This window comes from Natrix helvetica, assembly GCF_964273705.1.
Source record: "Natrix helvetica genome assembly, chromosome: 2".
Classification (NCBI taxonomy): domain Eukaryota; kingdom Metazoa; phylum Chordata; class Lepidosauria; order Squamata; family Natricidae; genus Natrix; species Natrix helvetica.
In genome coordinates this window covers 294,549,544-294,574,551 of record NC_138552.1, presented here as the reverse complement: position 1 = coordinate 294,574,551, position 25,008 = coordinate 294,549,544, and the positions used below count along the sequence as shown (strand labels likewise).

The window sequence follows — 25,008 nt, the reverse complement described above, 5'->3', positions numbered from 1 at the left end:
CCAGCTGGCTTTCAGGCCAAAGGCCTGACCGATATTCATGCCTAGGGCGGTACTAGAACTCACAGTCTCCCAGTCATTGGACCCCAAAGTCACCTGGTCAACTTTCATGGCTAAGGCAGGACTAGAACTCACTATCTCCTGTTTTCTAGCTTGGTGCCTTAACCACCAGACTAATTAATTTATTAACATCTTCATATTGGGGCAATCCAGGTATATAATCCATACTTCAGCCCTACTTCAGTTAGTCACTCTCGGACTACACTTCCCATCCTCTGGAGCCACTTTGGATTTAAAAAAACATTTAAATTGACTAGAAAACTTTGTGCTTTTAAGTGGACAGGTGGGATTGAAGATATTAAATTAAAATCGAAAGGGGTGAGCCAGCCTCATCTGAAACAATTACCGGTATATCTTTAACATGTTTAGGTTTAAACAAGTTCCCATCAAGTTTTCAAAAGTTCTTTTAAAAACTTTTTCTTCACAACAAATTGCACAAGTGCAGTGCTTCTCAACATTAGCCATTTTAAGACGTCCGGAGTACAATTCCCAGAATTCCACAGTCTGCATGCTTTAAGAAGGGTGGACTTCCACTCCCAGTATTCCCCAGCCAGCATGCTTTAAAATGGATGGACTTCAACTCCCAGAATCCCCCAGCCAGCAGGCTTTAAGAGGGGTGGGCTTCCACTCCCAGAATTCCCCTACCATCACGCTTTAAGATGGGTGGGCTTCCATTTCCAGAATCCCCCAGCCAGAATGCTTTAAGAGGGGAGGAATTCCACTCCCAGAATTCCTCATCCATCCTGATTTAAGAGGAGTGGACTTCCACTCCCAGAATTCCCCAGCCTGCATGCTTTAAGAAGGGTGGACTTCCACTCCCAGAATGGACTTCTGTTCCCAGAACACCATCTGCCTTAAAGCATTCTGCTGGGGGATTCTGGGGGTTGAAATCCACCCGTTTTAAAATGGCCAGGACTGAGAATTGCTGTTGATTGGCATTCTTAGATACTATTCCTTGCCGCAAACAACTTCCTGACGCGCCTCTATTTATAAATCCATTCACCATTTGGGCAGAGTTTTCCAATGAGAATCTTTTTGGGGGGGGGAATTTCCGGTAAGCTTTTCCTCTAACCTGAAGCCGGAAATGCCAAGAGGTTAATCCATCACTCAACGACCCGTCCCCTGAATTTAATTCTTTGGTTTCTGTGCGTGCAACTGACGTTCCCATTTTTTTTGCCGGCGGCTGGCGGGTTTGTGTTATTTCTGGGTGTTAAGGAGAAGGGGAGATGCCCTCTTGCCAATTGAGTTGGCCTTTGTTCCTTGCTGCGTGAGAAACATCTGGCTCCTGGTCAGGAGACCATCAGCTGATAATGTCCAGCTTTGATATTTTCCAGATATTGCTCCAGGGGAGGGGGGGGAATTCCGGGTTGGGTTTGAAAGAGAAGGTATGGCTTCGGAAGAGGTTGAAGCATCTGAGTTTGGGGAAGGTTGTTCTGAGTTTGCTTTAGTTAGACTAGAAGACCTCTAAGGCCCCTCCCATCCCTGCTACAGGTACAGTAAGCCCCAGCTTACTCCCTAGGAAAGAACGACTCCGTTAGAGAAAAGGTACTTTTACCAGCAATCCACTGAAGTTAAAACATACGAAGAACGGTTGCAGGAACTGGGTATGCCTAGTTTAATTAAAAGAAGGACTAGGGGAGACATGATAGCAGTCTTCCAATATCTCAGGGGTTGCCATAAAGAAGAGGGAATCAAGCTATTCTCCAAGGCACCTGAGGGCAGGACAAGAAGCAATGGGTGGAAACTAATCAAGGAGAGAAGCAACTTAGAACTGAGGAGAAACTTCCTGACAGTTAGAACAATTAATCAGTGGAACAGCTTGCCACCTGAAATTGTGAATGCTCCAACACTGGAAGTCTTTAAGAAGATGTTGGATAGCCATTTCTCTGAAGTGGTGTAGGGTTTCCTGCCTAAGCAGGGGGTTGGACTAGAAGAGCTCCAAGGTCCCTTCCAATTCTGCTATTGTATTGTATTGTATTGCCTTCAGAAGTTGTGGGTGCTTTATTACTGGCTGTTTTTAAGAAGAGACTGGTCTGGAGTGGTCTAGGTCAGGGGTCAGCAAACTGTGGCTCTGGAGCCGCATGTGGCTCTTTCCTCCCTCTGCTGAGGCTCCATCACCGGTCAGCACCACAATTTTGAGAGGAACTTCCGATGGAGAAGCAGAGTGCGTCAGGAGAAGACTCTATGGCAAGGGGAGGGTTTTCCAGTTGTCTCCACCATTGATAGGGTTTTCGGTTATGACAGGCAGAGGAAAAAGGATGCCGCGCTAGGAGGAGACTCTATGGTGGGGGTGGGGGGGAACTGAACTTCCGGTCAGCTCCAGAATTAAACGGGGGCTTCTGGTTAGGACCTTTGTGGCTCCCGGTGTTTTTTTTCTGTGGGAAACGGGTCCAAACGGCTCTTGGAGTGTTTACGTTTGCCGACCCCCGGTCTAGGGCGGTGAAGGCGAATCTAAGGGACGCATGCCACCGGTGGCCCGCAAAGCCCTCTCTGCAGGCATGCAGGCCGTCGCCCCGGCTCAGCTCCACCGCAGATGCACATACGCCTCCCACCGGCCAGCTGGTTTTCAGGCCTCTGCAGTGTATGCGTGGGGGGGGGCGCATGGGGAGACCCACACGCATTCATGGGTCGGAGGCACATGGGGCGTCACAGGCGCATGCGCGGGGTGCATGCAAGACGTACAGGTGCATGCATGGGGGCCGGGGAGCGCAAGGGGATCACACACACACACATGCGCAGGGAGTGCGCTGGTATGGCATTATGGGTGTGCAACGACAAAATGGTGAGCCATCGCTGCACTAGACCAGGGATGGCGAACCTTTCTGTCCTCGTGCGCCAAAATTGTGCACCATGCAATGCGCCCTGGCCACCTGTGCACCTGCGCATGACCCCCGTGCCTATGAATGCACCCCCTGCATACGCGTGCAACACCCCCCCTCCTGCGCGGGTTGGGAGTTTTTGCCCTCCCCAGGCTCTGGAGGCTATTTTTCGCCTTCTCCTGGGCTTCGGGGGCCCTCTCTGACGCCTCCTGGTGTCAAAAATGGAGCATGGGTGGGGCACACCATGTTCTCCCCGTGCTCCCCCAAACCCCCCCTACGCATGCATCTCCCGCGTGCACGGCAAACCCAAAAACCAGCTGGCCAGCACAAGCCATGAACGCATGCATGGTGGAGCTGTACCGGGCAACACCTCGCATGCCCGCAGAGAGGGCTCCGCTTGCCACCTGCGCCATAGGTTTGCCATCACGGCCCTTGACCATTCCAGACAAGTGGCTGTCCATTCTCTTCTTTAAAACGGCCAGCGATGAAGCAACCACAACTTCTGGTGGCAAGCCGTTCCACTGGTTTATGGTCCTTGCTGTTAGGAAATTTCCCCTTAGTTCCCGGTTGCTTCTCTCCTTGATTAATTTCCATCCGTGGCTTCTCGTCCTGCCTTCGGGTGCGGTGCAGAATACAACAGTGCTTCCTAGCTTTTTGCCCTTTGCTCCTCGAGAAATAAATTCCTTTTCCGAACTCCCCCGTTTCGCCCCTTCAGCAGGGAGAAAGGTCAGCGCCTAGATCGGATAGCTCACACAAATGCCCCGGGTGGAGATTGCATAAACCGGCTTAGTCCAGGTGGGTGTCGCTTCTCTTGGACGCTTTCCCTTCAGCACAAAACGCGCCAAGCTAAAGCTTCCATTCCCAGGTTCCGAGAGCCAGATCAAACTCTTTGGGACCAAAAGACACAAGGCGTGTTTGCCTGGCTCGGAGGATTGCAGACCGCAAGGGGAGAGAGAGAGAGAGCTCCCGGTGTGTGTTGAACGCTCGCTTTGATTGGCAGGAGTTGACTCTTAGGTAGGGCATGTGAGTGTAGAGCATTTCAGAGCCAGGACGATAGGCAGAAGCAAACATATTTTGCAACATCTATCATCTATCTATTCCTCTATCCATCAATCCACCCATGTATCTACCTACCCGTGTGTGTGTGTGTGTGTGTGTGTGTGTGTGTGTGTGTGTATGTATCTATCTATCTATCTATCTATCTATCTATCTATCTATCATCTATCTATCCATCCATCCATCCATCCATCCATCCCTTCATCCCTCTTTCCGCTTGTCCAAGTATCCACCTATCCATCCATCTACGTGTCCATCCATTGGTCTACCTACCTATCCATCTATCTGTCTGTCTGTCCGTCTACGAATCCCTGCATCCATCCATCCACCCATGTACCTACCCTCCCTTCCATCCCTCCATTCATCTATCTCTCCATCCACTCTCCATCCCTCCCTCCACCTATCCATCCACCTACATATCCCTCCATCCATCTGCAATATCCATCAGTCCGTCCATCTACCCCTGAATCCATTCATCCAAGTATCTACCTACCCACCCATTCGTCCATCCCCCCCTTCATCCGTCCCTCTCTCCCTCCATCTATCCATCCATCTAATATTCCTTAATCTATCTACCTCCCTATAATACACCTTCTTACCCATCCGTCTATTTGTCTTTCTGTCTACATATTCCTCATCCATCCATTCACCCACCCTTTCATCTACCTGTCCACCCATCCGTCTGTTGCTACACATCCACCCACCCATCCATCTGTTCTGACCGAGGCTTCCCAAGAGCATGAAGCCAACTCCTGGTCCCGACAAAAAAAAACCTTTTATTAATTGACTGTGAATTCTGCTCCTTCCCATCCAGTAAAGTCTTTCGAGGGAGGATTTACAGTCACAGACCTTCTCTGGCTTGGAGAGTTGACAGGCCGATCTCTGCAGAACTTGGCAAGGAGTCTCAGAGAGTCATGAATCAATGAAGCGAACTAATTTTCTCCTGCAAAGTCCACTCCCCTTTCGCTCCTCTTCTATTTCCTCTGGGAGGGACCATTCATTGTCCACCTGTGGCCTTACTCCCAAGTCGACCCCTGTTCTTTAGCTGTTCTTTTCGTCTGGCAACTCTGCACATGCGCACACTGGGAACAGGCTCCAGCTGTTCTTCTGCCTCACTGATGTCCGACTCCGAAGGCAGCTGATAACTGTCAGACGACACCCTCTCTGCCTCCGACACAGAGCCCTCCTCAGAGCCTTCTCCAGACTCCAGGACTGGCCCACGTTCCTCCCCAACCTCCCCACTGTCCGAATCTGCTGACGGGTCACAACACTATCCACCCACTCACCCCATCCATCCATCCATCCATCCATCCATCCATCCATCCATCCATCCATCCATCCATCTATCTATCTATCTATCTATCTATCTACATATGCATCTATCTGTCTATCTCTTTATCCATTTATCCATCTGTCTGTCTATCCATCCCTCTATCTGCTTATATATTTGTTTATATATCATATTGGGGTATTGAATTTCGCACCAGGAAAATGCTTGAATTCCACCACTGCCACCACCACAACCGGGATTTCCACAACTATCTGGACAGTTTTCACTGAACTTTGCTGCAAGCTGGCATCTGGCTGAAGAACCATTTCCCACAACACTTGAAACTAGAAAGTAAAGGAGCAGAACTAAAAACGGAAGATTAGTGGGAACTCAGAATGACAATGTCAGCCTCTGCTTCGCTTGCTTGCTATCGGCTGCCATAGAAACGGGGAGGGTGGGGGCATGGTATTGGGGAAGGGACTTGTATGGTACTGGAGGAGTTATGTAGAAGGGAGTTTTGTTCTCACCATCTTCTGCGCATGCTGGTGGCTGATGGTTGGACTTGGTCAAGGCCAACCATCTCGCATACCAACTTGAGGCCTTTTGAAGATGCACCCCCACGTGACACCTTTAGGGAGTTGCAGATTGGACACTGGGCTGGAGTAACTGGAGGGAGGGGGCTGGGTAATCATTTGACTAGGCAGGGGGTTGGACTAGAAGACCTCCAAGATCCCTTCCAACTCTGCTATTGTATTGTATTGTATTGATATGTACTTGTTCACACCTTTTTGGCTCAGATCTTGCTTTCCTTTTCGCTGCTATCAATTCATAGCTAGTAAAAGTTATCTTTATCTCTATTCAAATGGAGTTGAGGTTTTTCTTTCTTGGATACTGAAGGAGGCATGCCTGACATTAAGCAAGATCTGAGCTCACACCCATCCCGGAGTTAAAAGCTTCTGTGGGGGGAGCATGCCTGTCAGACAAAGTGGTTAAGGGTGGATTTCCTGAAGAAGACCAGGATAGCAGTCTTCCAATATCTGAGGGGCTCCCTCAAAGAAGAATAGGTCAACCTATTCTCCAAAGCACCTGAGGGCAGGACAAGAAGCAATGGGTGGAAACTAATCAAGGAGAGAAGCAACCAGGAACTAAGGAGAAATTTACGGACAGTGAGAATAATTCCCCAGTGGAACAGCTTGCCACCAGAAAGCAGGGCAAGTGCGGGGGGTGGGGCGCATATACAGGGGCCGCACATGCATTGCATTTTGGGGGTTCGAGCGTGCACTCGCGCATTCACATGCACACTTTGGGTACTCGGTCCGGAAAAGGTTAGCTGCCACGGGTGGAGGGTCTCCTACTTGAGCAGGGGGTTGGTCTAGATCAGTGGTGGGCAACCTTTTTTTTCAACTGAGCCAAATCTCGCCAAAACCACGATTGAAATTTACTTTGAGAGCCACATTTTTAAAACCGAAAACACATAGGATGGTACACTGTTTTTAGTTTCAATAAGTTTTTATTGAGAATATTCTGCAGGCAAGTATCCACATAGGTCGGGAGGATACAAATAACACAACTAATAAAACAAAAACTTTAGAACGATATTATTTATCGATAACGTTAAATTCCGTAAAATTTGCCTTACAATGTAGAGAATATTACATCCTGACAATGACTGACAAAGTCACAACCATGAGTTGTGAACATTGGCCTTGCATTTCCTTGGATAGTTTGAGTAAGTCAGGTTTGTATGTTATTGTTTTTAATTTCATCTCTCTCTCCCACTTTCTTTTTTTCTTTTTCTTTCTCTCTCTCTCTCTGGCTCTTTGTCTCTCTCTCCCTCCCTCCCCCATCTCTGTCACTCTGTGTGTGTGTGTGTGTCTGTCTCTGTCTCTCCCTCTGTCTCTCTCCCCTCCCTTCCTCTCTCTCTGTCACTCTGTGTATGTGGGTGTGTCTGTCTCTCACTCATTCACTTAATCACTCACTCTGTGTGTGTCTCTCTCTCTGTCTGTCTATCTTTCTCTCCCTCCCTCCCCCTCTATGTCTCTCTTTGTCTGTGTGTGTGTGTCTGTCTGTCTGTCAGTCTCTCTCTGATTCCCTCCCTCACTCCCTCTCTCTGTTCCTCTCTCTGTCTGTCTGTGTCACACACACACACACACACACACACACACACACACACACACACTGTGGTCACCTTGTTGAGTGTTCCAATCACATTTGAAACACTCAACAACTGGCCTGCATTTATGGTATTTTGCAGCATTCTGCAGTTATAGGACCAAAATTGGTTGTCACTCGCCCGGGCTTTTGCAGAAGCTTCCCTCCGAAGCCCGAGAGGAGGGAGGGGAGCGGGCACCCGGCACACAGAAGAGCCGCATTAAAGGGTGTAAAGAGCCGCATGTGGCTCGCGAGCCGCGGGTTGCCCACCACTGGTCTAGATGACCTACAAGGTCCCTTCCAGCTCTGTTAATCTGTTAAAAACCTCCAGGGTCCCTTCGAGCTCTGTTATTCTACGATTTCAATCTCCTGGTCATCCCCACTAGTTTTGTAATACCGCGTGGTGGTGCTTAGCTTGTCCACTTTTTTCCCCATTTTTAAAATATTTTATTCTCTTACATAACATTTTAAGTATACATTCACATAATTGTTATTCTTCTTTACATTTGTCATTCTTATACATTTATAATTTCATTTAATAGGTTAAAGTGTACAGTTTGGGTTGCTTTATTTACCCTCCCTTCCTCCTGTTGTAACACCACCTTATTTTCCCTTTCTTTTCTCCCTCCCTCCCTTCTCTGCTTCCTTCCGCCTCTCCTTCCCCTTCCTTCTTCCCTTCCCTTTCTCCTACTCCTACTCTTCCCCTTCCCCTTCCTATCCTCTCTCCTTCTCTTTCTCTCCATTCCATCCTCCTCTCCTTACCTCTTTTTTCCTTCCCTCCTCCTCCTCCTCTCATCACCTCTCTTCCTTTCTCCCTTTCTTTTTCTATTATTATAGGTGTCTCTTTCAAATCTCAGTTTCCTTGGGATGGTATTTCGGCAAACCCAAATATAATTTAGTGTCATTTCTTGTTCCCTTACCTTCGCTAATCTATCCTAACTATGTTTCCCCCCACCACCACTGTATATTTCGTTCTTGAATACGTACATATATATTTAATATTTTCTTTTCTGTTTTCCCCTTCTTCCCCTCCCTTTTCCATTTAACAGTGCATCATCTGGGTTCTATATCTTCTCCCTACTTTCCTTTCTAGTTTCCTTTCTCTAGCCAATCATAAAAGCTTGCCCATTTAAGAGAATGACTTTGAGAAGCAAATACTTAAATGACTTTCAGATTTCAGACCCTGGAGGTGTTTGTCTGTTCCTGGAATAATCCTTTAATTTTGCAATTTCCTAACCAGTTCACGGCGCAGCTGCTGGGCTTCTTGATCAGTGTGGTCAGCTCCATCTTCTGCGGCCACCTGGGCAAGGTGGAATTGGACGCGGTCACCCTTGCCGTCTCGGTAGGTACATCCCCACCTGGCAGAAATGGAGATTTTCTAACACCGCCCCCTCCGCACCCAGTAGATCCAGAGGAGGTAAAGATGTACTGGGGCATGGATGCACAAGACATTGGAGAAGCATTGACACTGTTTCCCTACCTTGGCTCTTTTAAGATAGGTGGACTTCAATTCCCAGCCAGCCTGCTTTAAGAGGGGAGGGCTTCCACTCCCAGAATCCCCCAGCCAGGATGCTTTAAGAGGGGAGGGCTTCCACTCCCAGAATCCCTCTGCTAGCCTGCTTTAAGAGGGGAGGGCTTCCACTCCCAGAATCCCCCAGCCAGAATGCTTTAAGAGGGGAGGGCTTCCACTCCCAGAATTCCCCAGCCAGCATGCTTTAAGAGGGGAGGGCTTCCACTCCCAGAATTCCCCAGCCAGAATGCTTTAAGAGGGGAGGGCTTCCACTCCCAGAATTCCCCAGCCAGCATGCTTTAAGAGGGGAGGGCTTCCACTCCCAGAATTCCCCAGCCAGCATGCTTTAAGAGGGGAGGGCTTCCACTCCCAGAATTCCCCAGCCAGCATGGTTTAAGAGGGGAGGGCTTCCACTCCCAGAATTCCCCAGCCAGCAGGCTTTAAGAGGGGAGGGCTTCCACTCCCAGAATTCCCCAGCCAGAATGCTTTAAGAGGGGATGGCTTCCACTCCCAGAATTCCCCAGCCAGCAGGCTTTAAGAGGGGAGGGCTTCCACTCCCATAATTCCCCAGCCAGCAGGCTTTAAGAGGGGAGGGCTTCCACTCCCAGAATTCCCCAGCCAGCATGCTTTAAGAGGGGTGGACTTCCCCTCCCAGAATCCCTCTGCCAGCATGCTTTAAGAGGGGTGGACTTCCACTCCCAGAATCCCCCAGCCAGCATGCTTTAAGAGGGGAGGGCTTCCACTCCCAGAATTCCCCAGCCAGCATGCTTTAAGAGGGGAGGGCTTCCACTCCCAGAATTCCCCAGCCAGAATGCTTTAAGAGGGGAGGGCTTCCACTCCCAGAATTCCCCAGCCAGCATGCTTTAAGAGGGGAGGGCTTCCACTCCCAGAATTCCCCAGCCAGCATGCTTTAAGAGGGGAGGGCTTCCACTCCCAGAATTCCCCAGCCAGCATGCTTTAAGAGGGGAGGGCTTCCACTCCCAGAATTCCCCAGCCAGCAGGCTTTAAGAGGGGAGGGCTTCCACTCCCAGAATTCCCCAGCCAGAATGCTTTAAGAGGGGAGGGCTTCCACTCCCAGAATTCCCCAGCCAGCAGGCTTTAAGAGGGGAGGGCTTCCACTCCCAGAATTCCCCAGCCAGCAGGCTTTAAGAGGGGAGGGCTTCCACTCCCAGAATTCCCCAGCCAGCATGCTTTAAGAGGGGAGGGCTTCCACTCCCAGAATTCCCCAGCCAGAATGCTTTAAGAGGGGAGGGCTTCCACTCCCAGAATTCCCCAGCCAGCAGGCTTTAAGAGGGGTGGACCTCCACTCCCAGAATTCCCCAGCCAGCAGGCTTTAAGAGGGGTGGACCTCCACTCCCAGAATTCCCCAGCCAGCAGGCTTTAAGAGGGGTGGACCTCCACTCCCTGAATTCCCCAGCCAGCAGGCTTTAAGAGGGATGGACTTCCACTCCCAGAATTCCCCAGCCAGCCTCCTTTAAGAGGGGTAGACTTTCACTCCCAGAATCCCCCAGCCAGCATGCTTTAAGAGGGGAGAACTTCCACTCCCAGAATTCCCCAGCCAGCCTCCTTTAAGAGGGCTGGACTTTCACTCCCAGAATCCCCCAGCCAGCAGGCTTTAAGAGGGGTGGACCTCCACTCCCAGAATTCCCCAGCCAGCCTCCTTTAAGAGGGCTGGACTTTCACTCCCAGAATTCCCCAGCCAGCCTCCTTTAAGAGGTATGGACTTTCACTCCCAGAATCTCCCAGCCAGCAGGCTTTAAGAGGGCTGGACCTCCACTCCCAGCATGCTTTGACAAATCGACCCAGAATTCTGCAATCCTCCGTTCATTGATGGCTGAGGAATTCTGGGAGTTGAAATCCACCCATCTTCAAATTGCTGAAGTTGGAGGCTGAGTGGTGCTGGATACAGTGGTGATCTTTATTACAATAGCAGAGTTGGAAGGGACCTTGGAGGTCTTCTAGTCCAACCCCCTGCCAAATGGCTATCCAACATCTCTTGCTGACTTTTCCTTTTTTCCCATTCCCTTCTTTAAAGGTCGTCAACGTGGTTGGCATTTCGGTGGGTACCGGCTTGGCATCGGTATGTGACACCCTCATGTCCCAGGTACCGTGCGTTACACTTAACAACCACAATGATTCGCTTAAGGACCATGGCAATAAAAGGTCTCTTCTAATCCTCACAGGCTTATGGTTCTGAGGGAATTCGTATAAATTTAAGCATGTGATCCTCGAATTGGTAAAATGGGGCAAAATTCACAAATGTTTCACTTAGCAATGTAAATTTTGGGCTCCATCATGGTCGTAACTCGAGGATTACCAGATGCCCTGAGGGAAGCGACTGATATTTTATTTTATTTTATATTCTATTTTATTCTTTTTATTTTATTTTATATTTTATTTCAAAAAAAATATTTTTTTATTTTATTCTTTGATTTTATTTTTTTACTTTATTTTTTTGTTTTATTCTTTTTATTTTATTTTATTTATTTTATTTTATTTTATATATTTTATTATTTTATTTATTTATTTATTTATTTATTTATTTATTTATTTATTTATTTTTATTTTATATATTTTATTTTTATTTTATTACTTTATTATTTTATTATTTTATTTTATTATTTTTATTTTATATTTTATTTTATTTTTATTCATTTTTTATTTTATTACTTAATTATTTTATTACTTAATTATTTTATTTTATTTTTTATTTTACATTTTATTTTATTATTTTTATTTTTTATTTTTTATTTTATTCTATTTTTTATTTTTTATTTAATATCATTTTTAATTTTTATTCGTTTTATTTTATTTTATTTTTTTACTTTATTATTTTATTGTTTATTTCATTCTTTCATTTTATATTTTATTTTATATTTTTTATTTTATTTTTATTTTTTATTTTATTTTATTTTATTTTTTACTTTATTTTATTTTTTTATTTTTTATTTTATTTTATTCATTTTATTTTATTTTTATTCATTTCATTTTATTTTTTTATTTTATTGTTTATTTCATTCTTTTATTTTATATTTTATTTTATATTTTAATCTATATTTTATTTTATTTTATTATTTTTATTTTTTATTTTTTTCATTAATTATATTATATTATATTATATTATATTATATTATATTATATTATATTATATTATATTATATTATATTATATTATATTATATTATATTATATTATATTATATTATATTATATTATATTATATTTATTATATTATATTTATTATATTATATTATATTATATTATATTATATTATATTATATTATATTATATTATATTATATTATTATATTTATTACATTATATTTATTATATTATATTATATTATATTATATTATATTATATTATATTATATTATATTATATTATATTATATTATATTATATTATATTATTATATTTATTACATTATATTTATTATATTATATTATATTTTTTAATTGTCTCTCTTTTTTAACCAGACTTACGGGAGTAAGAACGTGAAGAGAGTGGGTACCATCCTGCAACGGGGCATCCTGATCCTCCTCCTTTTCTGCTTCCCCTGCTGGGCCCTTTTCCTGAACACCGAGAAGATCTTGCTGCTTTTCCGACAGGATCCGGATGTCTCCAGGTTGGACCACGCTCGAACGGGCGATGGTGTCCGAGCACACGCCTGGCCTTGTGCAGACACACACCCATTCCTGAACGATAATCCCTTCTGGCCGCAGTGACCCATTGGCTTTGGCAGCCTGTACAGGAACTCCTCTGTTTGCCGTTGGGAGTCATGTTGCTAGTCCCTGGCGTTTTGAATCTGTCTCTAACTTCGCAAAACAGATAGAGAAACCCCCCCCCCCCCAAAAAAAAAGGGCTGCTCTCGGTTTGCAGAACAGTGCAAATCCATAGCCGGATCTTCAACTCTAAAATCCCTTTTTATAAGTAGTCCTTGACTTATAACCGGTAGTTTAGTGACTCTTCCAAGTTACGACTGACGTGGAAAAAAAAGGATGCTACAACCCAGAGGTGGGTTTCAGCCGGTACGGTACGGTACACATGGACCAGTAGCGGAAATCGGGCGTCCTTTTGAGTACCGGGATAGCCCGAGGCCCTGCACCGGTACGGTCCTTCCGCTGATTTCTCCCCATCACATTGCAAACGAGGCAGCTGTCTAAGAGAAGGAAGTGCGAGGCTTCTTCAAATAGCCGAGGAAGGAACAGTTAAGTGAGTTTCACCACATTTTACAAGTTGGCCATGCCCACATGGTCACATGACTGCTGAGCCACGCCCACAAAACAGGCTACGCCACAGAATAGGTAGTAAGAAATTTTGAAACCCACCACTCCACGACCCATTTCTGAAGTTATGACGGTCTGCTTGTCCCATGGTTTACGTCACATGACCACCGAGCCACGCCCACAATCCAGGCCACACCCACAGAATAGGTAGTAAAAAAATTTGAAACCTACCACTGCTACGATCCATTTCTGAAGTCCACTTGTCTCATGGTTTACGTGACTACACTTCAGAGACTCGGTAACGCAGTCACACAGAAGGCCTTTTGAGGAGTCCTGCCTCACCTCGTTTTGCTACGTAAACCGTAAAATCGGGTGTGACTCACTTAACAACCATCTGGTCTCAATTGTGGTCGTAAGTCGAGGACTGCTTGTGCTTCAGTTCCCTTTGGCTGCCTCAAGTATTGCAGTGGGTAGCAAACCAGGTTATAACACCTAACAAACTGTGTTCATCCGTGAGGGAGGGAGGTCAAAAAAGCTAAGGGAGCATCTGTTTTTGAGGGCCCCAAAAATAAAACAACTCAGGAAATACAGTTTTTCCAGAAAAAAACTGAGTATTTCAAGGGATGGTGGATTACCGAGGATCCTTGATTTATGACCATTCACTTAAGGTCCCTTCCATGTTAGAACATTAGTAGAAAATAGTGACTTATGACCATTTGCCACACTTACGACCGTTGCAACATCCCCATGGTCACGTGATTGAAATCCAGACGCTTGCCCACTGGCTCATTTATGACGGTCGCCGTGTTCCGGGGTCATGCGATCCCCTTTTGCGATCTTCTGATCAGCTGAGTCAATAGGGGAGCCAGATTCACTTAACGACCATGTGACTCGCTTGACAAGTGCAGTGATTCACTTAACCACGGCGGCAAGAAAGGTGGCAAAACGCACTTAATTAAGGTCTCAGCGACAGGAATTTTGAGCTCCGTTGTGGATGTAAGCCGAGGACTACCCGTAAGTGGGTTTATGATATGCTACTTTTAATTCACCCGCACATATAAAGACACCCATCGCAGGTGTCCCTTTCAAGAAACCCGTTCCGATCAAATTAAGCCAAATGAACCCAATTAAACCAACTCTTTAATTTCCTCCCTTTGGGTGGGGCGCCAAAAAGAAAAATGGACAAAAAGAGATGGTTTAATGTCACAGATTCTCCTATTTCATGCCAGGGTACAATGTTTGCTTTTTTAAAAAGCAGGAAAGGCTGGGTTGTGTTCCAAAAACACACCTTGCTCTTGTGTAACGTCTGCATGACTGTCTTTTTTTCTTCCCCTTCTTGTTTTTTGCCTCTTTTTCTCGTTCCTGTTTTTTTTGGGGGGGGGGGGCGGTGTTTCATCCCTTCTTCATCGTTTCAAACTTTGAGAAAAAACTTTCCACTTTCCCTCTCTTATATTTTTTTGGGTCAAAAGTTCACCTTCAGATCAGAGAAAGCTTCATCCTTTAGGGCAGGGATTAGCAATCTGCAGCTCTGGAGCCGCATGTGGCTCTTTCAACCCTCTGGTGCAGCTCCCTGTCGCCGGTGAGCTCCACAATTGATAGGGCTTTCAGTTATGACAGGTAGAGGAAAAAGGACACCGTGCTAAGAGGAGACTCTATGGTGGGGGAACCGGACTTCCGGTCGGCTTCAGAATTGAATGGGGGGGGGGAGCTGACATTGCAACAACACAACGTGCGATCTTGGAGCTCCAAGATCGCAGTCGATACTTTTGCTGCTGGGTGGTCCTTTTGGACCTAAACCGTCCCGAAGAGACGGTGATAGGGAAGAGTATGTCCTGCTGATCCCAGGGACATCGCAAAGTCCCTGATTGATCCGGGAGAATCTCTTTATGCCGGCGATAGAAGCGCAGCCATTAAAGCTGCTGAAGTTGAGACAGCTCTGGAATGGGAGGAAAACGGAAAGAGAAAGTGTGTTCATCTGGTGAGGAAATATTATTATTATAAAAGAGACTACCCTCAAAAAAAATTAAAGCTAAATTAAATTTGAAAACAGAAGAGAGCAAGCGGTGAAATTAAGCTACATTAGACAGTGTGTTATCCTTTTAATTTTTGTTTTGTTTTACGGATGAAACTTTTGCAAATGTATCCTATTCTTTAAATTAAATGGATTAGTTTCTTCTACATCCCTCTAATGAAAGCTCATAATAAAAAATTAAGTCAAATTTAGTTAAATTTAGAGCATTATGTATAAAATGAAGTGATAATGGATAGTTAAATAATTGATTGATAAAGATTATATATATATATGTTTGATAAGAGGAAATTTGATATAAATTGCAAATGGTGACTACAAAAGGAGGTTTGGAAATTATTAAATATAACCAATTTTTATTTAGAACATGTTATAAAGATGTAATGTTCCTGGATGATATTGGGAAGAGCTAATGGAATGCCATTATGTGGTTAAGCTTTAAATTTGGAATATTTACATAAAAACAATTATAGTCAAATGAAGGTTGAGGTATGACGATAGTGATATATATATATAAATATACTTGATTTAAAATATAAGATTTGATATGAATTGTAGGTGATGGCTGTGGAAGGGAGGCACGGAAGTTTTTGTAACCAATCGACACACTTTCTACAATTTGTAATGGAAGATGGTTTTGTGGGTTTTGTGTGTGTGTGGGTTTTGTCTGTTTGTGTTTATTCAAAAATTTAAAAAAAAATCTTTAAAAATAAGAATTGAACCGGGGGGGGGGGGCTTTCTGTTAGGACCTTTCTGGCTCGTTGAGTGTTTTAGGTTGCCGACCCCTGCTTTAGGGAAGAAGGAGATAACAAGCAGATCCTTAAATGCCTTTCCCTTAAAAACAACAACACAATTTTGTCTTGCAAGAGAACCTCCAGTGAAAGGGACAGTCTATCTTTGAGGGCTGGATCCTGGGCATCGAGAAAGGAAGACTTCCAATATTCGTGCTTATCTTTGAAACGTGTGTGTGTGTGTGTTTGTCCTGAAATTACGACTACAACATTTCTGTTGATAAGCAAAGCGGTTGTGTGAGTTTTGCTCCATTTTAGGACCTTCCTTGCCAGAGTTGTTAACGTGAATAGCTGCAGTTGTTAAATGGGTCACACGGTTGTTAAGCGAATCTGGCTTCTCCATTGGCTTTGCTAGTCAGACGGTCACAAAAGGGGATCTCATGACCGCAGGACACGGCAACCGTCATTAATATGAGTCAGTTGCCAAGCGTCTGAATTTGGATCGTGCGATCATGTCGGAGTTGGGTGAAAAAAACGGTCCCGTTGTAACTTCGAACAGTCATATATGAATTTTCGTAAGTTGAGGACTACCTGTACTGCATTCTAACCACTGTGCCTCTAGGACTCCCGTATCAATTAATCGGAATAGAGCTGGAAGGGACCTTAGAGGTCTTCTAGTCTAGCCCCCCTGCTCAAGTAGGAGGCCCTATACCATTTCAGACAAGTGATTGCCCAATCTCTTCTTAAAAACCTCCAGTGATGGAGCTCCCACAACTTCTGGTGGCAGGCTGTTCCACTGGTTAATTGTCCTCACTGCCAGGAAGTTTCTCCTCAATTCCAGGTTGCTTCTCTCCTTGATTAGTTCCCCTCCATTGTTTCTTGTCTTGCCTTCTGGTCCTTTGGAGAATAAGTTGAGCCCCTTTTGGGGCAGCCGCTCAAATGTTTGAACCACTGCTATCACGTCCCCCCCAAGTCCTTTTGTTCCCATCCCATTAAAATGTTTGTTTGTAGCCTCCCACCGTCCAGTACGATCCCACAGAGTTGGCCTCCTCAGGGTGCCGTCGGCCAAGCAGTGTCGGCTAGCGACCCCCAGGGAGAGAGCCTTCTCTGTGGGAGCCCCTTCCCTCTGGAATGAGCTGCCCCCGGAGCTTCGCCTAATCCCCGACCTCCGGTCCTTCCAACGCGCCCTAAAAAGTTGGCTTTTTGCAGCAAGCCGGCCTGGCCTGAACAGAATAAAATACATGATTAATTTAATTGTTAATTTTAATCTAATTTTTAAAATGTTATTGTTAATATTAATTGGGTTTGTTTTTGGATACTCTACCTAATTTCCTTTTTAACTTTGGTAATATGTGGTTTGTTTTTAATGTTGTACGCCGCCCTGAGTCCTTTGGGAGAAGGGCAGCATATAAATCCAATAAACAAACAAACAAACAAACAAAATGTTCATTTTTCTCCTTGCAGATTAACCCACATTTACGTGATGATCTTCATTCCAGCCCTGCCGGTAAGCGTTTTCATTGGCTGTGTTGTTCATACAACACATACACACCAGGTCAAGGGGAAGTCTGTTTGCCGGTCGGTTGTGTGAACAGGACTTTGAAAAGTGAAACAAAACAGCTTGTTGGGTTAAGATAGGGGTCAGCAACCTGTGGGCCCTTGAGCCGCATGTGGCTCTTCCATCCCTCTGCTGCGGCTCCCTGTTGCTCAAAATATGCATCACAACCGCCAATGCGCGACACCCGTCGGCATGTTAATTATTGAGCTTTTCGAGAGTTCAAGGCGCAATGTGAACCCAAGTAAAGGGTTATTTAGGGGGGGGGGACTATAGGTAGTCCTCAACTTTCAACGGTTCATTTAACGATCGTTCGAAGTTACAACGGCACTGAGAAAAGTGACTTACGACAACTTTTCCAGCATTTCCCCATGGGTCACCTGATCAACAGGTTCAGCTTTGTGACAGTTGCCGTGTCCCCAGGGTGGGGGTGTCACGTGATCCCCTATTTGCGACCTTCTGGCCATCAAAGTCAGCGGGGAAGCCAGACTCACTTAACGACCATGTCACTCACTTAACAACTATAGCGATTCACTTAGCAATGGTGGCAAGAAAAGTGGTCAAATGGGATGGAACTCACCCAACCCATTTCTCACTTAGCAACATACATTTTGGGCTCGATGGTGGTAGTAAATCCTTGACTTACGTCCGCAATGAGGACCAGAATTTCCGTTGCTAAGTAAGGCAGTTGTTAAGTTAGCCACGCAGAAACTTTTCCTGTGCCACGGCTATTAAATGAATCACTGCAAGTACAGTTAGTACTCCCCTTAGCAACCATCCATTTAGTGACCATTTAAAGGAATAATGGCATTGGAAAACGTGACTTATGGCTGTTTCTCACACTTACAACTGTTGCAACATCCCTGTGATTTCACAGAATCAAAATTCAGATGCTTGGCAACGGACTCATTTTTATGACGGTAGCATTGTCCTGGGGTCATGTGATCCCCTTTTGTGACCTACTGCCAAGCAATTGCGGGAAGCCACATTCGTTATACGACTGCATGATTCACTTAACAACGTCACGGATTCGCTTAACAACCGTGACAAAACAAAATGCCGTAAAAAGGGGGGAAACTCACTTAACTGCTGCCTCGCTTAGTGGTAGAAATTTGGGGTTCAGTTGTGGTTGTAAGTTGAGGATTGCCAGTAAGTGAATCATGCGGTCGTTAAGCGAATTCAGCTTCTGCCACTTGGCCAAAGCCAGCTGGGAAATCACAAATGGAGATCACATGACCCACCGGGAAGCTCTAACCATTGTAAATACATGCCTATTGCCAAGCATCCAAATATGGTCACCTGTTTCTGATGGTCGTAAGAGCGAGGACTGGTCGCAAGTCACTGTTTTCACTACCATCCTGGTTTCAAATGGTGGCTAAATCGAAATATTTTAATTACATCTCTAATTACATCTGTAAGCTGCCCGGCATCGTCCACGTACTGGGCAAGGTAAATTTAATGAGGAAAGAAAGAAAAAAAAAGAACCGTCGTAAGTCAAGGACTCCCTGAATTGTTGCTTCCCACCCCCCACCCCCATTGACATTTCACTTGGGACCCTCGCCTCCCTGTAAGGGTCCCGGGCGCGGCAGGAAAAATAAAACAAAGTGAATAAAATAATAATGAAAGTGGTTTTTAATCAAGGAAACTAATTTAATCTCTTTGCGGTGTTTTTGCAGGCCGCCTTCATCTACCAGCTGGAAACACGCTATTTGCAAAGTCAGGTATGTCTATTCTTAAAAATAGAAGTTTCTGGGAGAGGCAACCGTCCCTCAAAAGCAGCAGATGAGGATAATGCTGAAATAGCATAAAATAGAATTCTTTATTGGCCAAGTGTGATTGGACACACAAGAGATTTGTCTACGGTTCATAAGCTCGCAGTGTACATACAAAATACCCAAAGCAATAGGTCTTATATCTGTGATGAAAAAACCTATGGCACGCGTGCCACAGGTGACATGCGGAACCATTTGTTAGGGCACGCGCGGCCAGCTGACTTCGCCCTTCAGTTCAGGAACAGAGTTCCAGTTTGTGTGTTGGGCCGTTTTTTGCACTGAAGCGGAAGTGGCTTCTGGCTTGCCCCTAGGGCCATTTTTCGCGCTCCAGAGGCTTCAGGGGAGTCTCCCAAAGCCTCCGGATGGCTTCCGGAGGGGCTGCTTTCGTCCTTCCCAGGCTCCTAGAAAGTCTCTGAAGTCTAGGGAGGGTGAAAAACAAGTCCATAGCGCGCCAAAAACGGGGGGGGGAGGGCGGTGGTCATGCACGCATGTGCATGGGGGTCATTATGGGTGTGGGCATGTCCACGCACGACCCCCCCTGTGCTCCCCCCCTTTTGGCACGTGATGGGAAAAAGGTTAGCCATCACTGTCTTATATCATATCGATCATAGAAGGAGGAGGAGGAGCTTCCGGCGATGGCGGTCGCCTTTCTGAGCTCCTAAGATCACCATGGAGCTCCCGACCGGGTGTTTTGGGCTCGTTTTGGCCCGCCAGGGTGGTCAGAGAAGATCGGAAGGAAAGAGGGAGCGGAGCGGCTGTAAGCGGCTGGGGAGGAAGCTCTGAAGCAATGGCGGCGGCGCTCGCAGCGCTCGCAGCGCGGCGCAGCATCAAACTGCGCTGGCGGCGAAAGAAAAGGGCAAAAATAAGGACAAAGGCGCCGGGGAGAACAGCGAGGCACCGGAGGCACCGGAGAGGTGATTAAGGCTGGGAGGCAGTCGGGAGGGGCAAAGGGAGACAGCTGCGGCGACGGACGAGTGGAAGGAGCCGCAGCCAGGGACTCCTCTATGGTATTTTGCCGTATCCTGGCTGCTCCCATGCTCCCGGGAACTTGGAGAACTTGGAGAATTTTTTGAGAACTTTACCCTAATCTGTGGGCGCCGGATGGAGGGCCAAGGTGAGTGTGCCCACTGGGTGCTTTGGCTGGGAACCAGAAGTGCAGGTGAAGACCTGAAACAACGGTTGGGGGTGGCCTGGAGCTTCTGAGGCCACTGGAGGCCCTGCTTCAGGGCTATGGATGGGCCTGAGCGGTTGCCTAGGCTAAGAACAACTGGGCCAAGAATGCGCCCCCCCACCCATTAAGGAACCCACATCCATCTGCAACCACATCCATCTGCAACCACCTTGGACTGTCTCCCATTTTCTGTCATCTCTGCCTTCCTTCACCATTTGGGAATATTTGAGCATTTCCCCCCTCCCCCTTTTCCAAGTACTATCTGGACATTAAAGCCTCCAGCTTCCCATTGAGACTCTAGCCCTCCGGCTATTAACTTTTCATCACCAGCACCCTTATCCTACTGGGTTTTTTAACAATCTAACAATCTATTCAAGGTCAGACCTCCTCCGCCTGCGGGAGGCCCCTCTCTTGCAGGCATGGCCCTTGGCTCTCTCAAGGGCCTGCCTTGATGACGGGTTTGCGAACCCCGAGAGGTGGAAGAAACGGAAGCTGAGGGGATTTTTATCTAAATGTTTTGTATTGTTTTTAGGGGGTTCCAGGGAGGGTGGGTGGGTTAACCAGGCCGGGAGAGGAGCCAGTGCCAGACGAACAGGTGAGTCCAGGAGGGAAGTGAGCGGGGTGGGGGGGGAGAGGGAACAAATTATTCCAGCAGAGGGTTGTTTTATTACAACGGTCGCGGGGAGGGGGGGATGCGAGGACAAGAGAAGATCACAAGGTCGGTTGGGAGACCGTGGCTGCTGGCTACGCCCGGTCGTTTGTACCAATCCCCGCAGTCTAGGTGGTCAGGAACTACAGAGCCAGGGCCTGCGGCTGATGCTTTGCAATGCAAGGTCCGTGACCAACAAGGCCCCCCTCATCAGTGAGTTGATCTCTGAGGGGGAGCTGGACCTTGCAGGGATAACGGAGACCTGGTTGGGCCACGAGGGTGGTTTACCCCTCGTGGAAATGTGCCCACCGGGTTTCCGTGCATTCCATCAGCCTCGGGCCCTGGGTAAGGGTGGTGGGGTGGCGGTAGTTATACGGGATAGTCTAGAGCCGAGGGAGTTCACTGTCCCTCAGATACCCGGGTGTGAGTCCCTAGGTGTGAAATGGGGCCCAGGGAGGCAGTGGGTTCTGCTGATTGTATACTTGGCTCCTTGCTATACATCAGCGGCCCTGTGGAATGGGCGCGCAATTTGGGCGTCCTCCCAGATGCCCGGCTGTCAATGGATGACCATGTGGCAGCCGTGGCAAGGGGGGCGTTCCACCAGGTTCGCCTGGTGCGCCAATTGCGCCCCTTCCTGGACCGGGATGCCCTACGCACGGTCACTCATGCACTGGTGACGTCTCGCCTGGACTACTGCAATGCTCTCTACATGGGGCTTCCCTTGGGACGCGCCCGAAGACTGCAGCTAGTCCAGAACGCAGCCGCGCGGGCTGTCATGGGGAGTACTAGGTACTCCCACGTAACACCACTCCTGCGCGAGCTGCACTGGCTGCCTGTGGTTTTTCGGGTGCGTTTCAAGGTTTTGATCACCATCTTTAAAGCGCTCCATGGCACAGGACCTAGTTACTTGCGGGATCGCATCTCTCCACACACATCCCTGCGGCCAATTCGCTCTCACAGGGAGGGACTTCTCCTAGTGCCGTCCACTAGGCAATGTCAACGGGCGGCGCCAAGGAGTAGGGCCTTCTCTGTGATGGGCCCAACCCTCTGGAATGACCTCCCCCCCGACATTAGAACCACCACCAACTTCCGCTCCTTCCGACAAAAATTGAAGACACACCTGTTCCGATTGGCTGGCCTGGCATAATTATAACTGCTACCTCCTGGCAAACATATTTCTGAACTGGTTTTTTAGGGGAATTGTTTTTTAAATTTAATTTTATGGGATATTTGTTGGGGTTTTAAATTATTTACTCAGCTGTACAGTTCTTTAAACCTTTTATCCTCCTTCGTATCTATTTATCTATTTAATAATTTTAATTGTCTAATTTTATAGCTATTTAAATGATGTATTTCTGATATGGACTGTACACCGCCCCGAGTCCCTTTCGGGAGAGGGGGCGGTCTATAAGCGCTTAGTAAATAAATAAAATAAATAAATAAATAGTTACAATCATTAATCTATATATATAAAAGGCAAATACCACTCACTACTCACAAAATCTCCAGAACTGTAAAGCCTACAAACTTGACATTTGGCACCTAGGTTCCTCTCTGCTTCTAGGTGCTCGCTAAGAAAGGATTTTTCGAAATGATCATCAGATTGTTAGTAATTCTTATACAATAATTAACACGCTCTGATGCTAAGGAGTTCTACTCTCCCTCCCCACCTGAAAAGAACTCTGTTCCAACTGCCAGGTGCCTCACATTCTGTTACCTCAGTTCAAATGGCAGATGTTCCACTCAGGAGCGGTCTGGGGCTCCTTACAGTACTAAATGTCGGTACCTCACCAAAATGTCTACGCCTTCAACCTATAGAACTGCTTCCGGACTCAAGGCAGCGGGAGCGATATTCCCTTATTTGTTTCAATCACCGACCACCACTGAGTGACCGGATTCTGAATCTGAACCAAATTCCTCCTGCATAGCCTGATCACATAGTTTCGTCACGAAGCATGGGTATCCAGCTAGTCATAAGATACAACAAGTGATAAATCATAGATGGGAGTAGGTAGTAGGAAAGATGAGAAGGATAATATTGATACAGCTCTACTACATAGGTAAATCCAAATCAGTTGGTTGTTTTGCATGCAGAGTGAGAGCTTACGTCATCATCCTAATCATCCCCTTTTAATGACCCCTTAATCGCTTGCGGGGTAACTGAATGGAGCTGATTGTTTACTGGCCAGATGCCCTTCCTGTCCCCAATGCAGAGTTTTTCTTCAGCAGATACATTCTCATTGTGACCAGAGAGAGAAATATCTGCCTCTACCTAGGGTTGAACTCACAGCCTCCTGATTCTGAGGCGAGAGCTCCACCTCTAGACCACCGCGCCACTCTGAGTGAGAGCTTATGTATCCAAGACAAATTCCTCATGTCTGTCCAATCGCACTTGGCCAATAAAGAACAAAGAATTCTGAACAGACTTTATTTATCGAATCAATTTTTATTGATTATTATTTAAAAAAAACATTTTTATTTATTTTTGTTACATAATAAAAATTCTTTTGTGAACAGTGTTGTCCGAATTCCCCCTTTAACATTCCCACCAAAAGATATAATTCGTTGTACATTATATTTCCATTATTTCCAATTTTAGCCCTGTTACTTTTCTTCTCCTATTTTCCAATTTCTAGTTTTTTAACATGTACAAACAATCTGATTCTTCCTTCTCTTGAAAAATAAACCATTTATCGTTTCTTTTCCATCTATTTTCTATTAACAATATGAATCTTCGAGTTTCAAACATCAAGTTTTATATAATCAACACAACGTAATTATTTAACAGCTTTAAGGTTCTTAATATAATTCCCACACATTCTAATGAAAACATATTTTTACCTTGTTAATATTTCTTTTTACTGGATCATATCATTCTATTATTCTCCTATTTCTAAATTTTCTTTTCTTTTCTTTTTATTGATTATTAAGCTTAACGTCTATTTTGCCCAGCTGTCCATCAACACACTTCTAGGTTGTGCAATGTTGCATTTTGCAGATTTTCTAGGTGTGTGTGTGTGTCTGTACGTTTCAGCAAGGTGTCCCTTAAGGGTCCAGGATTTTGGGTCTCCAAAGCTGAGAAGATACATATAGTCCTCAACTTATGACCACAATTGAGTCCAAAATTTTGGTTGTTAAGTGAGACGTTTGTTACGTGAGTTTCACCTCATTTCATGACCTCTCTTGCCACCGTTGTTTTGTGAATCACTGCAGTTGTTAAGTTAGCCACAGGGTTTTTAAGCGAATCTGGCTTTTCCCCCATTGACTTCGTTTGTCACGAAGGTCGCAAAACGGGATCGTGTGACCCAGGGGTCACTGCAGCCGTCGTAACTATGTGAAGCACTTGACGAGCATCTGAATTTCGATCACGTGACCAAGGGGAAGGCTGCAACCGTCATAAGCGTGAAACACGTTCCTAAGTCACTTTTTCAAGTGCCGCTGTAACGTCAAACGGTCACTAAAATGAATGGTTGTAAGTCGAGGACTACCTGTATTGTTGGTGCCCCTTGTGATCTGAAGCACCTTCTCATAAATTAACTTAAAATGTCCCCACAGTCCTGATTAACAGAGTAAACAGAGTTGGAAGGGGCCTGGGAGGTCTTCTAGTCTAACCTCTTGCTCAGGCAGGAAACCCGATATCCGTGATGGCAAACCTATGGCACGCGGGCCGGAAGTGGCACGCAGAGCAATCTCTCCGGGTAGACGATCTGTTGTCCATTACTGCACTGGGTTCTGGTGCGCCGGCCAGCTGGACTTCACGCATATGAGAGCGCCAGAAGAGCAGCTGCATTGTGCACATATGCATGCCAAGAAGATAATCTGGTTTCCGATGCGCGCATGCGCTCTGGCCCGCTAGTCTTCGCGTGTGAGTGTGCACCAGAAACTGGAAGACCAGGTGGCTGGTGCGCATGGATGCACTGGAAACCAGAAGATCATCTTCCCGGCACGCGGATCAGTGGTGGGTACTGGGCAGTATGTACCAGTACGGGCGTACAGGGAGTAGCCGAGAGCAGC

At 46.1% G+C, this 25,008-nt stretch overlaps 1 protein-coding gene across 2 annotated transcripts in view; it reads left to right on the top strand.

Moving 5' to 3' along the window:
* The window catches only part of LOC309388253 (multidrug and toxin extrusion protein 2-like), a 48,103-nt gene that overhangs the window by 10,947 nt on the left and 12,148 nt on the right, over positions 1–25,008 (top strand). For both annotated transcript variants that reach the window (XM_081945442.1, XM_081945441.1), the window contains exons 2-6: positions 8,594–8,695; positions 10,899–10,967; positions 12,338–12,486; positions 17,312–17,354; positions 19,079–19,123. In XM_081945442.1, coding sequence (XP_081801568.1) covers positions 8,594–8,695; positions 10,899–10,967; positions 12,338–12,486; positions 17,312–17,354; positions 19,079–19,123 — 408 coding nt within the window. The remainder of the gene's footprint in view (positions 1–8,593; positions 8,696–10,898; positions 10,968–12,337; positions 12,487–17,311; positions 17,355–19,078; positions 19,124–25,008) is intronic.